The 18,554-nt window shown below is 41.3% G+C and overlaps 2 protein-coding genes across 2 annotated transcripts in view; one reads left to right on the top strand and one right to left on the bottom strand.

Annotated features, from left to right (window-relative positions):
- EVC (EvC ciliary complex subunit 1) overlaps nt 1–9,614 on the bottom strand; it is a gene marked incomplete at both ends in the record, with an annotated part of 49,330 nt that extends 39,716 nt beyond the window's left edge. The window contains 5 exons of the mRNA XM_080343156.1: nt 1,287–1,371; nt 2,340–2,572; nt 3,079–3,162; nt 5,871–5,981; nt 9,444–9,614. Coding sequence (XP_080199282.1) covers nt 1,287–1,371; nt 2,340–2,572; nt 3,079–3,162; nt 5,871–5,981; nt 9,444–9,614 — 684 coding nt within the window. The remainder of the gene's footprint in view (nt 1–1,286; nt 1,372–2,339; nt 2,573–3,078; nt 3,163–5,870; nt 5,982–9,443) is intronic.
- Nucleotides 9,615–9,716: 102 nt separating this feature from the next.
- The window catches only part of EVC2 (EvC ciliary complex subunit 2), a gene marked incomplete at both ends in the record, with an annotated part of 72,691 nt that continues 63,853 nt past the window's right edge, over nt 9,717–18,554 (top strand). Inside the window, 3 exon segments of the mRNA XM_080344133.1 lie at nt 9,717–9,752; nt 9,754–9,990; nt 12,702–12,750. Of these exon segments, the coding sequence (XP_080200259.1) occupies nt 9,717–9,752; nt 9,754–9,990; nt 12,702–12,750 (322 nt within the window).

The following is an 18,554-nucleotide window of genomic DNA, read 5'->3' as shown; positions in this document are numbered from 1 at the left end:
TTTAAAAATGTAAAAACATAAATAAAACTATATCTACGTATACAAACAGTTATTCAAGCCAAGATTTCAGCCGAGCAAAATCTGGCAAGTATGTTATCATTAGTGTTGAGTAGAAGCCATGCTTTTGGATCTCATTTGCAATGTTTTGGATAGGACTTTGGCAAGTTTTGAACATACAACACCAAGATACCACATACTGTAAAAAGGGAAAAAAAATCATTCAGGAAAACACCGAAGGAAGAGGATATGTTTCCTTCCCCTGCTAGTGAAAATACACAGCCATTCAAAGGTAAGAGTCATCTGACTTTTATGGTAATGTCTGGTAGGCCACAAAGTGTGCTAAATGCTCATTTTCTCACTTTTTCTGTGATTGCATCACCATGTTGTTAACTTATCTTCACTTACAAATGCATGATTAACTTTGAGATCAAGTTCAACCTTCTCTAGTCAAACTGAATTTCCTTCTGGAACCTGATCTCAAGTTCCCTTCCTCATCTACTCAGATGGGAACAGATCTCAATAGAAGGGAAGCTGTTTTCCAGGTTTACTTTCATGCTTATGCTTTTGGGTTGTGTAGAAATTTGATCAGAATATCCCGGAAAATAAATATTTTCACTGCATTTAAAAAATTGTATCAGAAATGAGCAAACAGATATTGGGAAAGAAGGAGAGGATAAAGCTTATACTTTATGTCCAGATTTATACTAGCTAAGGTAATTGTAATGACTTGATCATAACCAGTCACCATAAACAATTGTACGCATCCTTCTTTTTTTTTCCTGTCAGCTCTGGATGCCATGATTTGATGTAGTTAGCTATCTATGGTTTAAATGGGTACCTTAATTCCTCTGTCACAAAAATCAGAACTATTGTACATACGACAATGGTACTGATTCAGTTGAACTACATTTCCAATTTTATTCAAAGAGCTTGGAGTCCTTTGAGTTGCAACGCACAAGCATTGTCCTTAAAACAAACTCATCTATTATTTTTTTCTATTTCTATAACCTTCAATTGCTGTATGTTTTCTCTGGAGTAAAGTTTAAAACCAAATTTTTACATTATCCAGTCTGACCTCCTGTATTTTACAGCCCAAAATATTTCTGTATATTTTACTCCTTTGTGAAGCTCATATATATGCAGAACAGAGAGGAAAGAAGAATATTGTGGAGATGCAACTCTGCTGCACTACTTCCTAGCTAGTCAGTAGTTTATGTTATTTCCTAAATTGATATTCAACTAAAATGTTCAAAACAAATAGCTATGAATGAGACATTAATACGTACCACATGTTTTTCTTTTCTGATTTCAGTATCAAGAAGCATGAGCTCTTTTAAAACAAGACTGCAAAGGCAGAGCTTAACATCGAAACTAAAATAAAGATTTTAAGTGTTAGTATCAATCTAAATGAAGGTCACATAAAAGAGCAACACCAGGTAATGGTTTCATTTAATCACTAAATTCTAAAAGCATAGGCCCTAGAACAGCAGTCAAGTCACTTCATTTCAACATTGCCTTGTCTTTCAGATAAAATATCTCTACATAAAAGGAAGCAAAACAAAATAGTAGTTTAACAAAGCTGGAGTTGCAGTTCCCTTTAGAAAAAGAGAAAGTAAATATAGACATAAGTGGCTACAACATAAGGAAAACAAAGCTTTAAATCCAAACAGCTATAGTAAATGTGAATTTTGAAAATATTCTTCACCTCTAGTACCTTTCCCAGTCCCTATCGTAACAGAAATATAATTGTATTTATTCTTGCTAATTAGAATGCAGACACATGCATATTCATCTAGGGGTATCTCACTGCTGAAAGAAAATCAGAGTTGATAAGCCATTTTGTATTAGCTCTACCTGCTCATCACTGGAAAGGAACAGTTTCCCCACAATATGACATGAGTAGTTCCCATTAAAATGGAGAGAACAGACCACTGCCACTTGCTGTTCCCAAGGCACCTCCTGTGTGACCTGACGCTGTACAGTGCAGAGGACTCTGTCCTCAGCCGAGCACACCACTGCATGTGTGAACTGAGTAAATGAGCCAGAACAAAGGGATGCTATCCTAACAGAGACACACCTTTTACGAGACTGCTTTTCCCAAAGTTCTGATTCCCAGAACCGCATAAAGAACACACTGACTTTCAATACACAGCATAATGTATTACTTTAACCTCCCCAAACACTTTTTTACAGTTATAAGCAGATAACCCTGTCTTGATGTGTCAAATGTATCCATTTAAGCTCAGCCTTTGGTTTACACCAGAGCTCTAGTGATTGTACTGAAAACCATTCGGGCATGTTAGAAAACAACTGAACACGAGGGCAGGTTTACTGCTCACCTCTCACACGTTAGCACTTCAGGGAAGCTGGTCACCTTGAGGAAGGCTCGAGCCTGAAATCTGTCATCACTTGTTGTGGAATGTATTGTTGTGGAGGAACTGCAGTCCTCTTTGTCCCCCTGGCTCAGGGACCCCAGGCTGCCTGACGCAGATGTCTCCATGACCTGATTAGGCAGAACCGCCTGCTTTGGATTCTCATGCAAAGATGGATTGGATGAGCCATCTGCCAAAGGCTACAGTCAAAGAAAATTTACAAAGTCAATTAATACAACAGAATAAGGAGATAAACACCAATTTGCAGTGTTTGCTTTCAAGTCAAAAATTAAACAATATACACAGCAAAAGTGTTTCCACATAAATTAATATCCATCATCCTGACAGGTTTCTGCATTGCCTGGAAAAGTATTCTTCTGCTGTGGTTGTCTGTCTGATGCATGTTTTCTTACTGAAGGGCAGATGGGGTTTTTCTTATTGCTCCTTCAACAGACCCAACTTGCATTAGTGTTAATGGGAAGAAAAGGTCTCTAGACTACAATGGAAATTGACTGGACACCATGTAAAGCACTTGGAGGTTTCAGGGGGAGCTGAAAGCAGTTGACGACTTCCAGAATAAGTCAATGGACTATACACAAAAAACCCTATTAAGCAGATTGGCAGCAAGTTTTCTTCCATTACTTGACTCAGCAATTTACACAGAATGATTGTCGTTAATTTTTACCAATAGAATCTAAAACCTTACCCTAAATTTTTGATTGATGGGATAGATCACTTTTGCCTTTAATGCAAATGCCGTGACGTTACTGTGCAGAGGAGACTCGCTATCCTGTATGGAAGAGAACAGAAAACCATTAGGGAACAGCAGCAGACCTGACGGTTGATCACTGTAAGCACTGTATGCCCCTCTTGGTTACACAATTAGAAATTCTTACTGAGAACTAACTGTTTATTGGCTGATTCTGCTTTGGCACAAGAAATCTTCTCGTAAGGCTCGATTCAGAGTATAAAACCCAGAAAAGACAACTCTGTCATTACCATCGCTCCAAAATGTTTTCACTTCTGCAATGGAAAACACGTAATAGCTGGTATTCACAAGTTATTTTCATTTTGGATTTGCTTCCCACGCCCCATAGTGTAGCAACTAAAGATTTCACATGAGCGACTGAAATTATCTTAATAATAGAAACTACTAAAGGATAAGTTCCACAGATATCATCATGGCTACAAATTCTGACTTTCAATTTAAATAAAGAAACAATAGATTAAACAAAACTAGTCATCATTTTTTCAAGGAAGAACTTTTATAGTACAAGCCTTACCTATAATCTAGAGAAAATACCAGTGTTCTTCCAAAGAACTTTTTATAGATAATGCATTCTTTTCATACAAACAGCTATATCACGTAATCTGATTTTCTGCTCCTCCTCTTTCCCAGCCCCTGCTTTATGCACTGGAACAATGGGATAATCAGCTTTGTTTTGTAAGGTTATGCATAGCTTAATAAAGCTTAATAAACCTGTTTGACTTTTTTGGTTTGGTCATGTAAAATGAAAGAATCTGATTTATCAAAACACAATTTTCTTTTTATAGATTTTCTAGGAAATATCAAAGCACTAATAGCATCTAAAAATAGAGACGAGAAGAGCAAACTATGTCATTCAATAGACTCTTTTATCATTGCACCTTTTCATCTCCATTTTATTTATTTCCAGAAGTCATTTTTGGATTTCCTGATAAAGCTAAAAGCACACACTCAGCATGTAAAACACTTGCTTGTTCTGAGCAGTCCCACCACTGGAGTACATATTGAGGGACAGATCCATTGCTCTGCAATGGCCTGAGGAAGAGCAGCTCAGGGGCCACACCCATAAAGCCACATTGCAGTGAGCTAGAACTAACACATCCTGCTTCCCAGCAGGCATGAGTAACACACAGTTATTATTAATACAGTAATTATGGCATTATTGCAATGTGGAAAGTCTCAGAATGAAAATACCTGTTTTTCTGAGGTTCTCTAACCTAACTAAAAGCATTTTCCATCTGTGCTTCTCCATGAACTACCAATTTGGTGCTAGTAACAGCAAAAGCCTCTGGGAATTGGAAGAAATTGCTAGAAAAAAAGGTACATGTCTTCAGTAGTTAGACAAATAGATGGGAGAAAGTCCCTTCAAATAACAAGGTTACTTCTTAGTGTGTTATCAATTTTGGGAAATGTGTCAAGTTTGGGAAATGTGTATAGTTGTGAATTATCACCTTTAAAAGACCATGATCCCATTTCAAAAGGACTGGTAATACTCATAAAGTTATATCATTACATAGGTTATCCCACAGGATTTACGCTCCAAAAGAGAACCTAATCCATGTTCACTTATTATGCTTATTATGTACTTTAACTCAAGCAAAACGACCAACCATGGCTTGCCACTACTCCTGATCACAAAACTGAAATGAAGATTAATTATCTGCCAGGATTTAAAACAGCAGTAAAACGTTTATAATACTGTTTGTCTTCTCTTTGTCTTGAAACCAGTTTTCATTACAAGCTGTGCAACAGACTGGCTGGCTTTAACTGACACTTTCTGCATGTATTTAATTTATGCATAATACGTTGAATGAGCTGGCTGAACTATACATTTTTTGAAATCTGCAGTTTAACTCGCAACCTTTAGCTTCACCAAAAGCAGTCAAATCAGCTTCGGATGAAAGGCTGTAATCAAACAACTACAAAATAGGACTGGTTCTCAAGTTATTTTGAGATTAACACACACACACACACAAAGTTATTTGCATTTTTGATTGAAGGTGGGTTTATACCCTCTCTTACTTTTCTCTTGGAATTGTTTCTCTAATTGTCCTTGAATCTAAGCTCACTACACTGCTGTTTCAGTATTTGTGATGATTTGACCTCTGCACTGTAACTTCAGCTGGTACCTGATGGAAGAACTTCCTATGCAAGAAAGACATTGATGATGCAGCTGTTTCATTTTACTACTTTTATTCTTTCTGCTTCCATTGATCTACTCAGTTCAACTGAGAGCTGGAGCCTCTAAAGAGGCTGTAGAAAAAAAGTACTTGTTCTAGATTGCACCTGATGATGTAACTTTGCTACTGTCAAAACTTATCTAATAAATCTACAGAAAAGAATCCACAATCAACTATCAGCACTGATTTCAGTATTTAAGAACTTTTCCTTATGTCAACAGTGTTAACTTTTCCCATCAGCCTTTTGAAATTAAGGACAATGCAGAAACAAAACTAAAGAAGCCCTCGTCCAAAAAGAATTCATGATCTTCAATAAAATAGCCAAAAAGTGTCCCCCAAGAAAAACGGAATTTATAAGGGGAATGAGTGCCTGAAATGGTTGCATTCATGAGCAGACATTAACTCGCACTCTCTTTCTTATGCTTTTTCTGAACACTTTTTAAGAGTTTAATTCCAAACTCAATAAAATTAAGACAGTTTGGACAAGGCCCTGAATGTACTCATTGCTACATCCAGCAAAATGGACATCCATCAACAAGAGCAGAGCTTTACCTCCAGCACGATGTCCTCTTTTGATGTACAGGGTTCTGCTTTGCTTTTCATGAGCGTGTGTTCTGTTTCATCAGAGTTGAAGCTTTCCAGAAGTCTCTTGGAATCATCCTTCTGAAATTCCAAGAGGAAACAGATAAAATATAACACTGAGATCATGCAGATTCACTGGAAACATCTTTGATAGCAGCCTGGATACGTTCATGTCTCCATCCTGAAAATTATTTCAGTATAAGTGAAAAATTTTGGAAAAATACAATCCGAAAATGAATGAGAATTTTACATATTCAGGAAGCAATAATTAAAATTCAAGAACTTTATGGATCTGATTTGTCAGTCCAGAAGTAATCTGAAAAGTTATAAGAGGCTGTAAACATGTCAAATCAATCCATCTGCTCTCAAAACAGACTGTGCAGCCAAGCTCACAGTCTGAGTTCAAACTTCTTAATTAAAGCAAGTTAGCTAAAATTGTCTGTAATTGCCTACAATGAAACAATACTCAGTATTTTTGTTCCCCTGCTATGAGAAAAACTTCCTAAATTAAGTTTTATGTGTCAGAAAGTTCCTGTCAGGAAAAAACAGCCATCAGAAAATGTTTACCACCAAAAGCAGCCCATAGCATTGGCCTTAAGTTCTCCAACAAACACACAGAGCCACTGGTACTGACACAGACGGTGTGGGAACAAAACCCCCTGTTGCACACACTCTTCCCTGTGCACTGGACAGACCGAAAAATAACACTAACACATCCAAACACAGTCTTGCAAGGAATTTAGTGAAGGAAAATATGTCAGCCACCCTACCTTAACACCTTTTAAAACTATTTTTCATGTTTTCACTCCAATAATTGCTTTCTATGTGGTCTACCAATATGGCTGCAGACACTTTGCATTTAACTGTCTTATGGAAAGATTTTCCTTAAATTATTTGGCCATTTGCTATATAGTCAATTTTCTCAGAACACAGAGAACTGCCCAACCTCTGAATACATTTCACTCCTCAGGATTTGCCTCTATCACCTCTCTGGAGCTTAGATCCTCAATAATACAGGTCAGATTCTTGGGCTGGCCTTTAAGACATGGCAGATGCTGGTTCCTAAAAATCTACTGATGATAAAAGAACAACTACATGTCTCCCTCAGCAATCTTGTTACTTATTTGCCCCAAACAAGAAGCTCACAAAATTTAGGTTCAGTGATCAGGACTTGTGGAAGTAGCCCCATTGGATTCAACGCTGTACCTTATACCATAGCCACTGCAGAATAAGAATTTGCTTTTCTCATCCTATTTCTCTGACTGTTCATATTCATCCAATATTCATTTTCACTCCTTTATTTCTCCATCATTATAATTTTAAAAGTATTTCAATTTTTCCAGGATTCACTTCTCTCCTGCTAATATTTCTAATCTCACTGTCTTCCTCTCAATTTGTTTTAGTCCTTTGTTATTTTTGCAGCTTAAGTGCTACTGATCTCCTCTTTTAGAGAACCAAAAAACTGAAAAAAACTAAGTCTAACTGTAATTACTGTAACACTTCATCAAGCTAATCTACCAGAATACCATAATGAGACAAGCTCCAACCCAAACGGTCTCAAGAACCTCCAGGCAACGCCATACTCTAACAGAAGAATATTATCGATAGCAATCTATTACAGTATGCTTCATGCTCTGAAGTTACCATGGTAAGGGTTTCTTCTTATTACTTTCCCAGTGCCTTCTCTTCACGAATCATCAAACCAATAAGACACTTAACTGCACACATCCAAGGCTGAAATCTGTAGAATTGTGATTAACTGAGCCTGAGTGACAAATGCCAGTAGCTTATTGCAGTGACCATGGCTGCTTCAAACTCCGGGTACTTGCCCTGCTCCCACCGCATGGATAACTCAGCTGCTTGGGAAGCAATAACGCACATTTGGGTAAACTATCCCTGCTTACTCTTCGGATACAGAAGGCTGTAATATGTGCAGTTCAGTACCTGCTACACATGCAACCGGCTTGCTCCATAGCATCAGTGGGGCAGGCAGCACAAAAAAAAAGGAACAGGCACAGACAGCCTAAGGTAGCTCTGTTCAATTTGGGAACTCAGACCCATAGGATACATCCTGCCCACCCTGCAATGTGCTCTGTATGTGATAGTGTGCAGTGTATTTTTCTGTCAAAATAAACAACTCTTTTACAGCAGCAGCATTGATTTTGATGCCATTTAAGCACCTGAAGATCTGGACCAGAGAGAACTGACAGCCTCTATTCCCTATTGACATAAATGACATAAAGGATAAAAATGTACATGGCTATATTTGAGTGTGCAGTGGCAGTACAATAAAGATACCACTTATTAAGGCAGGGAAAATGAACAATTGAATCAGAGAGGTTTGCACTTGCATGGGATGCATTCATCCAGCACTTGAAAGGCCTCCATTACAAGGCTAAAGCACAGCTTCAAACAGAGTTTCAGACCTCCTACGTAAAAACAGTTGGGAGCAAAAGGACAAATTTTTCTCTTATGTCATGTTTAATGATGATCAGCAGTAGCACATACGCACGCACAGCAGAGCTATTACAGCTGAAAAAAGGTGCAGTTAAAAACCAAGCCAAACCAGACTCCCCAATGCAGGTTGGCAGAGTGCTCCACAGGGCTCTGAATCTCCCAGCCATGCCAGTACCAACCACTGCTACAGCCAGTCAGTTCTGCACAATTCAGGACTAAATGTGATGTGAGAAAGATGCAGCAATCAATAAACAGTTCTCAGAAAAAGTATCTGCCTGGTTGCAGTTCTGTGGGTATACATTTACCCCTGCAATCCTAGAGTTCAAACAAACACTATGTAAGAGGGATATGAACCATCTACCACAGTTCTTCAAACACTGAGGCAGGTGTGTAATTAACAAACTCACATGCTTTAGAAAACCCGGTCAGTTTCATATCAAGGAAACTGTCAGACCTGTGCACCCTCAAACAAAGTTTTTGCTGTGTTAGTACTAGTACTCTGCCTGTGCTGTCTGTAGAATCAACTTTGGAAAAGTTTGTAAAATGCTTTGGAAATCAGATTGTTCTTACTGGTTTAGGACGGAAATTAGTGTTTACTTTTAACTATCTCACTAAGTTTCTAGAAGGTGGGTACATCATTCATTAACCCCAAAAGCAACACAGCCTCATACGAGATGTGACGGTTGTGAGACGCAACTAGTGGGGCACCTACGCCAAAGATACAGACCAGCGGGGCAATATGCAGAACATAGAAATACTTAAACCGGCCCCTTTTTTGAGACAGTCCGTTTGTTTCAACAAATTTTTAAATGAAGAGACTAGTAAACAGAGCTGTGCCGGGAATTACGGGGCTCCCCACCCACCACCGAGCTGACCCCAAGGCCGCGGAGCTGCCGCTGCAGAGCTCACCGCCGGCCGCGCCGCTCACCCCCTTCCCCGGGGCCGGCCCAGGGCTCCCGGCCCAGCTCGGCCAGCCCCGGCGGGCCCTGCGCCCCTCGAAACCCCGTCCTGACTCCTCCAAGCAGTTCACCCCGCGACAGGCCCGAGGCGGTGGGGAAAGGGCTGCCCGTCCCCGGCCCCGCGTACCTCTCTCCGCCGGCGCGGCCCGAGCGCGCAGCGGCAGAGCAGGGCGGCGACCGCGGCGCCCAGCAGCAGCCCCAGCAGGACGGCGGGGGCCAGCAGGGCGGGCAGCGCCTGCAGAGAGCGAGCCCAGAACTGCAGCCCCACCGCCCGCAGGCAGCTCCCGGCCGCTGCCATCGGGCCCGGCGCGCCGAGAGACGAGGAGAAGGGAGGTCCCGCCGCTCGGGGCCCCTCCGCCCCCCGCCCTCGCCGCCGTGGGAGGAGAGCGATGGCGGAGGGATGCAGCGGCTGAGGCCCGGCCTGGCTCGGGGGCAGCGCCTGGAAAGTCTCCGTGGCGCTCTACGCGCCCGCGGAGCGCCCGCCCGCCGCCATGCGGGAGCTGCTGGCCGCCCTGCTGCTGGCGCTGCTCCCCGGCGGGCCCTCCGCGCCCGCCCAGCCCCTCGGAGCGGCCACCTGGCGCGCCCGGGTCCGGGGCCGCCTCCCGCCGAGCCCCTCGGAGGGGGCCGGAGCGCCGGACCCGCCCCGGGAGCCCTGCGGTCAGCCGGCGGCTGGGGTAAGGCGGTGTGCCCGCGGGGCGCTGCGCGGGCCCGGCGCGGCTGATGGAGGGCGAAGGCGGGGCCCAGTCTGCGGGCGCTGGGAGCCCCGGCCGCGGGGTGTGCGGGACGAGCGGTGACCGGGCAGAGCTGCGGGCACTTCCCAGGCACTGCGGCTGGCGGCAACGGGCCCGAAAAGTGGCCAGGGGCCGCCGTGGTGGGGTCACTGCGATGTGCCACATGGCGGCAGCGGCCCCGCCTCGTTCCTCCAGCATTTGGTGCTTCTTTAGCTAGTCACAGCACCCATGCCCACTGGTGTCAGCCCGCTATTAGGAGTGCACTAGCGCTTTAGCTTCCTTTCCCTTTCCCTTTCCCTTTCCCTTTCCCTTTCCCTTTCCCTTTCCCTTTCCCCTTCCCCTTCCCCTTCCCCTTCCCCTTCCCCTTCCCCTTCCCTCCTCCCTTCTCAATGTATGGTGCAACTACAGAAAGTCTAATCATCAGGAAATTGTATTGCAGGGAAAAAACAAAACAACAACAAAGCAAACAAATCTTATTTTTCCACCAGACAAATAAATTACTGTAAAACATAGGAAAATGTCTTCTGGCAATGTTACTGCATTGAATCAGTTACCTGTGAAGCATGATGTGAGTGCTGGCCTGTAGAATTGGCACTGTTTGCCGATGTGCAGCCCTTGTGATGCCCTCTGGTATTATGGACATGCTCTGCGGCAGCGTACAAGAATTGTGCCGAATATCCAGACTCTATTTTTCAGTGCTGACTACTGAGAACTGAATGTCAGATAATGCAGAAGAAAACACAAGGATTGTTGGGATATCATTTGTAGTTGATGCACACGGACATATGAACACCCAAGATTTTTGTGCGTGAGCTGTTGTAAAACCACAGATGAATGAATGCCTGGAGTCTGTGGAAATAGGGAGCCATTTGTACACTGATTTTCTAGGAAGCAAGAAATGAAGTTTGTTAGCCTGCATGCCTTTATGCACACTTAGACCACCGTCCACTTTTGTTACAGGCTCATTTACAAAGGAGCAGTTGATATTTAATATTCACATTTGTATGTAAACTGATACAATGTGTAGATTAATATTTGGGATTTATAAACACTGTTTATTTCAACATTTAACATAATAAACCCTGGTTATTTTCACCCGTGTTTTACACTGGTGTCATGATGTCCATTTAGTGTACTGGTACACATCTCCTTGATGCAGTTAGGGCTCTAGACTTCTCTAGAAATATCTGGCAAAGGTTAATGCCCTTTTAATATGTGATTTCTATTGCTGCATATGCATATATGGAAATATATGCATGTATCTATCCACCAGACAATTTTTTGTTTAAGTTTGCCACTGGAGTTTCCTGTTCTTATCTTTCTGTGTTCTTGAGATGCTTGGCTACTCAAAATTCAGGATCGTATAGGTTGTTTAAGCAATGAGAAGGAATTAGTCGTGGTATTAGAGAACTTGGACATAACTCGGTTTATGTGCCAGAATTCTGGAGTGCAGGGAGAGCTGTACAACAAGGTATTTGCAAATAGCCCCTGGTGAAGAGCTCGGTGCCTGGGGTCTCTAAGAGCTCAGAGTGTGCTGCATGTTCCAGCTTCTGTTCATTTCTCTGTTCTTTCTTTCTCCTCTGTAAGAGCTGCTTCTAATCCCATATGTATTTGCTTTCCAGAGCAGTGTCCAATTAAACCCAGGACTCCTGGTACATTCAAATTTGTGAGATATCTTGCACTTTGTGTTACTCTAAGTGGTAGTGCCCTATCTGAAATGAGAACTATTTTCACACAACATTAACTAAAGTTACAGCCCTAGCAGTAATCAAAGTGATGGCTTCCCCAAGCAGGCAAAGAATAAAATTGCCCCTAATTTGCTATACTGTAACAGTGGTGTTGACATAAGTCAGTACTTAACATTACTGACATGCAGTGCTTGGCAGCAAACAGAAACAGCAAGTGCGTGTTACATCACTCAGCCGACTTCGAAGATCGCTGCTAATCAGCTGACATTCCTAACTCTGTATTGTCTTCTGCAAGGAAGCACTTTTATTAAATGAAAACCTGCTTGTATGACTACTACATCCTGATCAAAACACTGGGCATTAACAATCGTTAAAAACACTGGTTTCTTTTACTGATGTTTTAGAGCTGTGATTTCTGTAGCAATCTCTGCAGTCTGGGCACAGGCGGGAGGCTGTCAGAGATTGCCTCGTAAGCTACAATTTTTAGCCTGTGGTCCTTTTGAAAGGTGCTGTGTAACACTCCGAAGGAAAAATGAGTGTAGTGTCAGTACATGATCATCCAATATAGACACGTTCCTACTGACTCCTAGTAATTGGATTTTCCTGTGTCCTCAGTTCTGCCTTTGAAAATGTCAAGAAAAATTATTTTATATAGAACAAAATAATAACAAACCCTTCTGCTCCTCTATTGCACAGAGGCCCATCCTAGTGTTACTAGCTACAGTTTAAACTCCAGGTGTGCACAGCCATACTAGGAGACAACAGTGTCTCATACTGCTTGACAGGCTGTGGGAGACCTCTAGAGCTGTGTTGTATCTCTTCTGGTAGTCAATTTTGGGAAACTCGAGGCTTTGTGGAACAGAGTTCTGTCTAATTGTGAAGCATGAATTCACCATAACAGTTCAATATCAGACATTACTGAAAACAGTTCTTTTTTATAATCGCTCACTTCTATGTTAACTTTAGGTTGATAACCGGTGGCTTCAAAAAGAGCTGGGATGTCCGGGGATGACAGGTATGTAACTGTTTTCTCTCTTTTCCCAGGGCCTGGGCGTGCTGGGGGGTAGGGACAGTAGCCATGCCCTGGTGTCTGCTGTCATCAGTGGGACTCTTGATCCTGTTTGCTCAGGTGTTAAGGACAAGGATTTTTAGGCTTCCTAAACAGCTCATCTAGAATACAGCCCCCTAGAATAGAGACAACCTTGGTTTTTAACTTGCTCTGAGTAATTTTCAGGAGGAGCCCTTTTTTGTTATCAAACATAATGATGTAGGGGAGCACCCTCTGATGCCCAGTGTTGCCAGTGTTGTGGAAAACCTACTACTTAAAGCTGATCTATGCATTCACTACCACTGTTTCAATACCTACTCTTGAAACTATTTTCAAAGACATCTGCAGTTACAGTAACTAAGATGCTTTGTCCTGGATCAAATCATTACAGACTCACAGATATAGGGGGTCTGGAAGTGTTGCTGGGAGTTTTAATGCTCTTTACGGTGGGTATAAAGGGTCACTGATCTCAGATACATCAAGCATCCCCAGTGGTAGTTGCCTAATTGATCAAAATTGGGTACCCCGATACTTAGAGAGGTCACAGCTTGGAGGAGCTGCCTCTGAGGGCTGACTGCCACACACTCCTTATGTACATTTGGGTAAATCACTTAGTTTCTCTGAGTCTCTGGTCTTTGTTTATTGTACGCATGTAGAGAAAATAGTGTCCTGCCTTGCCCAGGTGTAGTGGAGATGAGTAGCCTGAAAGTTTATGCCATCCTCATACAGCACATTAACAGGGGCAATGCAATGTCTGAAATAGACCCCCACCCATGGCTGCGTTTTCCCAAGAGATGATTTCATGATGTGCACTTGGCAAGAAATTACATGCTCTGAAGTAGTCATTTAGTGAGATGCCTCTAATTTCTTTGCCTTGTGCCATGGCTAATTCACAAATGAGTTTATTAGTTTAAATACGAAGGCAAATAATTCAGATTTGCTGAGCTTCCTTGTTTTTTACTGTGTTTATTCAACCTAATCTCTGCTGCTCGCATCTTACTTTCTGATAGGCTGCAAATTATTAATGTACCTTCCACCGAGAGAGGAAATACATATGGTTTTGTGGTTCAGAAGAAGCTTCTGGCGCTAAAGAAGACGTGGGGAAATTGGAGGATTTTGACATGCAATATCTTTTTGGTAGTGGTTGAATCTCTGTGATTTTATTAGTAGGTAAATACAAGTGTTAAATGAGAGGCTGCTACAAGCAGTGAATTCTATGCTTGATCTTTTAACTGAGAATTGTCCTGTTCTAATAAACATGAATTTTTAACATATTTGAAGAAAGGTTTTTAGTGGTTTGCTTTAATCAAGGTGCTAGGCTCTTTTTTTTTTTTTCATACTGAAGAAGTTCTTAATGAAAGCAGTGAGATGGGAATAAGACATTGCATTGAAAATACATAAGACGTTGTCATTGAAAATGGCATGTGCTGAAGTGAAACAGTTTGTGGCATCACACTGATCTCAGGGTTGCTGTTGGAAGCTTTTTTAAGTCATTTCTGGGTGTGAAAAAGTAATCCCAGAATAGCCCTCTGATTGGGCAACACAGTGGATTTTTGAGAGTTATGTTTGAATCTTCTCTGACGTACTCAAAACAGGCCTGGAAAGTAGGTTTGTTTTGTTTTGTTGATGTCCATAGTTTCTTTGACTTTGTAACAAGAAAAGCTAATGGCAGCATTAAAATTGAAAACAGTAAATTACTACCTTTGCCTGTTCATTGTTGTGTGTAATTGAAAGTTGGATCCTGTATCCTGGGTGGTTTTCAGGATAGGGAATAATTCAGAACAACAGCAAAAATACAGTAAGCAACTCTTTTCTTCCCCACTGAAATAAAGCAAGATCATTCAAAATTTTGCTGATAAATTTTTGGGGAAAGCATATCAGACTGCAGATTTTGGACTTGAAATATGCAGCTCTTGAGAGTTAAGAATTAAAATGACTGTCTTAGTTAAATCACTCTTTTTCCTCTCATTGTCACGTGATTTTTAATTCTGAACTTGACATTTCACAAACTTGTCCAAGTCTTCGCTTTTGCTACTGTAATTAGGCAGGTTAGGAGGTGTTGTAAAGGTACAGGAGCCTTAAGGGCATACTGGAGTCTTTGCTGCAAACCTGTTGGAAGTCTATTTTAATTTTATATCGTCCTATTTAATTACCTGGGCCAAGTATAACCTTCAACTTAACTTATATCAAGAACAACTAAGGCACTGTAGCGTTATACCTGCCCTTCTAATGGTTGTCCATCTGTGCCACTAAAATGTTCAGGACTCAGCGTGTTTAGCCTGGTGGTAAAGGCTTGTGCTTTAGTCGTAAAGGTCCTTGTTGTTACACAAAACTAACTTCTTAGGAGAGGACACTATGCAGACCACAGACAACAGGTTTTTTCTTAGATACCCATACTTCCATCCCCAGCCCCTGTGAACACAGACCTGCTGGCCCCACAGTCTCCATGCAGTAGGAACATTTTCTGCCAGGTCAGATCCTCTCTGCATTTGCACACCCTGAGCAGCAAGTGAATGCAGCAAGAGGTGGGAGTGGGGAGCTCTCCATCCTAAGTGTATTGCATGTGCTGGACATCCAAAAGAGCAAAAGATCACTATGCAAAGGAGTTGTGCACAAAGCTGAGGCGTAGCAAGTGACTCCTGGGGGAGAACAGCAAAGAAAAAATGAATAGCATTAAATAGCAGAGACTGTTGTCAACAACTGTACATTTGTCATTTCATGTTGTTGTGGCACTGTGCAGATTGGGGCTGAGTGAATGCTAGAGTAACATAAGTGGTAAAAAGTTACACCAATCTTCCAGCTGTTTCAACTTTAATAATATTTATTTTCATATTTCATTTTGTAGTTCAATACAAATTTGACCTACCTGCACTGGTAATTAGCTAGGATTTTGCAGCTTAAGACAGCGTTCTGGCATATCTGTTTGTATTTGGTTTATGGAGGATTAAATCGTGGGAAAAACAGTAGTATGCTAATTGAAAGTAAAAATAAAATATTTAGCAACTTGATAATACATTGAAAAATATGGACTGTTTATGTAGGGAAAACAAAGAAAATTTCATCTTAAAGATGGTGATATGGTCTCACATCTTATAATAAAGTGAAATCACTGCCTTTCTTTGATGAACTGCTCACTTGGCATCTTTGGCAATGTTTGTGGGAAAGCCCGGTATCACACCTCACCATCTGCTGGTTTGTTGGCTGGGAGGTGTTTTGGCCAGAGGTGTTGTGCTTCGGGAGTGCCCGGTGGCAGCCTGACAAGCACAGCTGGAGGAGGCTGCTTGGGCTGTGTCTCAAGCTGAGACACTTCCCCTGCTTTGCAAAGTTTGCCTTTCAAAAAGCAGTGGGAATAGTTTCCCTTTAGAAAGTAATAGAAGTGAAGATCAGGCAGCTGTGATAATGGCTTTTCTGAAAACAGACAGAAAAATTGCAAAGATTGAAGCTGTAAGAAAAAAAGAGAGTGGAAGGAACAAGGAGATAGCAAGAGTCAGTGTCAGAATTGGGGGGCATCTCTGAAGGGGCACTGACAATGGTGTGCTCGCGCTTCAGAGCAGCGGGGTATCAAAAAGAAAGCTCAGTCATTGTTATTGAAAGGCCTCAGGGTCAAGCTTTAGTATTTTCCAAACTCAGATGGATCTATTTGTTAAAAAAAACCCAGTTTCACAATGGAAATCTAGAATAGGCACGAAAACCTCAGAATATGTTGTGCCTGTACTATCCTATCTCAGATATTCAGCATCAAGCTTTGCAAGCAATCATCAGCCATCTACAATGCATCTGAAACCTTACCTCAAAAGAGACAGCAGGTGAATTGATAAAAACAATTGTTTTGTTTTGATGTTAAGAGTATGCAGCCAGTCGTGTGATAAAGCAGTTATGTTCTTGTAGGTCAAGTGGACTGAGCTGCGTAATGTTCTAGTGACAGTTAGATATATGTGGATGAGGAAAAGGTTATTTTAGTTAACTGACAGTCAATACTACAAAAATAATGAGATAGAAAAGTGCTGCCTTACTGTAAAGGAAAACCAGGGTATTATAAAACAGCCTATATTGTTAAAAATTAATAGAAAGGATGAGAGAAAATCTGGAGAAAGGCGGCAGCAACAAATGTTGCTGTATGGACATGCGTCACACTGAATCTATTTAAGCAAAACCTTTCTATGAGTGCCAGGAAGATACAAATGAATTTGCAGAAGTATCCTTGTAATCATTCTAAACATTGAGGCTACTTAACATAATGTCAAGAACCTGCAAAATCCCCAACCTCCAATTACTGATGATGGAGCAGCCGAATAATGTGCCTGGAGACTTCTGCTGGGAGCTGGGTGCATTATCTCGGGATTGCAAGTGTTGACGGAGCACAACTTGAAAACAGATTCATCTGTGTAATTAGTAATACAGAGATTTATTCAGAGTCGAAGAACATGATCAGTTAATTAAATTGGTTTCTGTGAACTTGATACTCTCCAGAGGGGAGTATCAGGATTTGCTGTCACATGAAAAGTGCAGCTGGGTGTGCTGATGGAGATGTCATTCTGCATAGAGCAGAAGAACAAAAGATATTTTATGAAGAAATTAGCCCTTCCTTCTTGGCTGACCTCCCTTCAAGGCAGTGGTTGCTCAACCCAGCCCATACACTTTGCCATTTTGACTTCTTAGTCTTACGAAGCCCTGCAAAGAATCTCCATGTCTTCAATCAGTGTTCCTGTTCACTATAAAGGAAAGTGCATCTCCTGTAGTCTGGCAAGAAAAGAAAAAGGAGAATTGGTGCTTCACCTCCATAGGAATGGGGTTCAATTGCATTACTATATGAGAGACACAGAAAGTATAAAATGAAATTTTTTTTCATGTTTGGATATATCTGTACAAAACTGCAAAGAGGCTTAATTCAGTAGTCAGAACTTAGGTTCAGAGCCATTGGAGGTGGGATATAGAATGACACTTGGGTCTGCTGGGGAGTGCCATGGCCAGGTGGGCTCAGACTGGCAGCCAGCAGGTCTGTGCTGCACTTAGAGTTCAGCACTGGTGTCATCCTGGGTGATCTGGGATGTCGCTTAGTCTTGAAACAGAAATATGTTTACCCTGAAAAAATTCCAACCCCAAAGATCTGCAGACACTTGGTGTTGTAATTATACATATTACTGTTCTCACTAAGTTTACCTTGTTATTTTTACAGTCCCCGAATGAATCTGTTACATTGTTTAACAGTGGTTTGAGTAAAACTTACAGAGTGAATTAAAACTGATTATAAAATGCAAACAACTAGCTTTTTCTGGCCCATATAGCAACAATTTTTGTCCAATATAAACCACTCACAAATAAAAAGCATGCAATTCCAGCATGGGAAGACAGTGAAGCTCCCCACGGTGCACATGTCCATCTGGGTTCTGTAAGCAGCAGGTCTGCATCTCATTCACTATGTTAGCAGAAATCTTTTAGGTGATTCATGTCCATCGGTGTTTTAAGCCTCTTTACAGGACCTCCTTTTAAGGGTCCAATTCTGAATGCTCTGTGCATGTCTTTTCTATTCACAGTTAGCAGTATTTCTCTATATTGTTCTTCCAACAAAGCAGTATGTTTTCAAAAAGATACTGCTTCTGATATTGAGATTTTAGGATCTTTAGCTATTCGTATTTCATTAATGTATAATAAGTTTTTTAAAATGAAAACTTTCTAGAAAAATTTCATTTGCCAAAAATCTTTGCTTTTCAATAAGTTTTTGTTCATACAAATATATATTGCTAACGATTAAAATATGGGATTTAAAAATA

This window comes from Nesoenas mayeri, assembly GCF_963082525.1.
Source record: "Nesoenas mayeri genome assembly, chromosome: 4".
Lineage (NCBI taxonomy): Eukaryota > Metazoa > Chordata > Aves > Columbiformes > Columbidae > Nesoenas > Nesoenas mayeri.
Note: the sequence above shows the minus strand (reverse complement) of the source record. Positions and strands in the feature narration are given on the sequence as shown.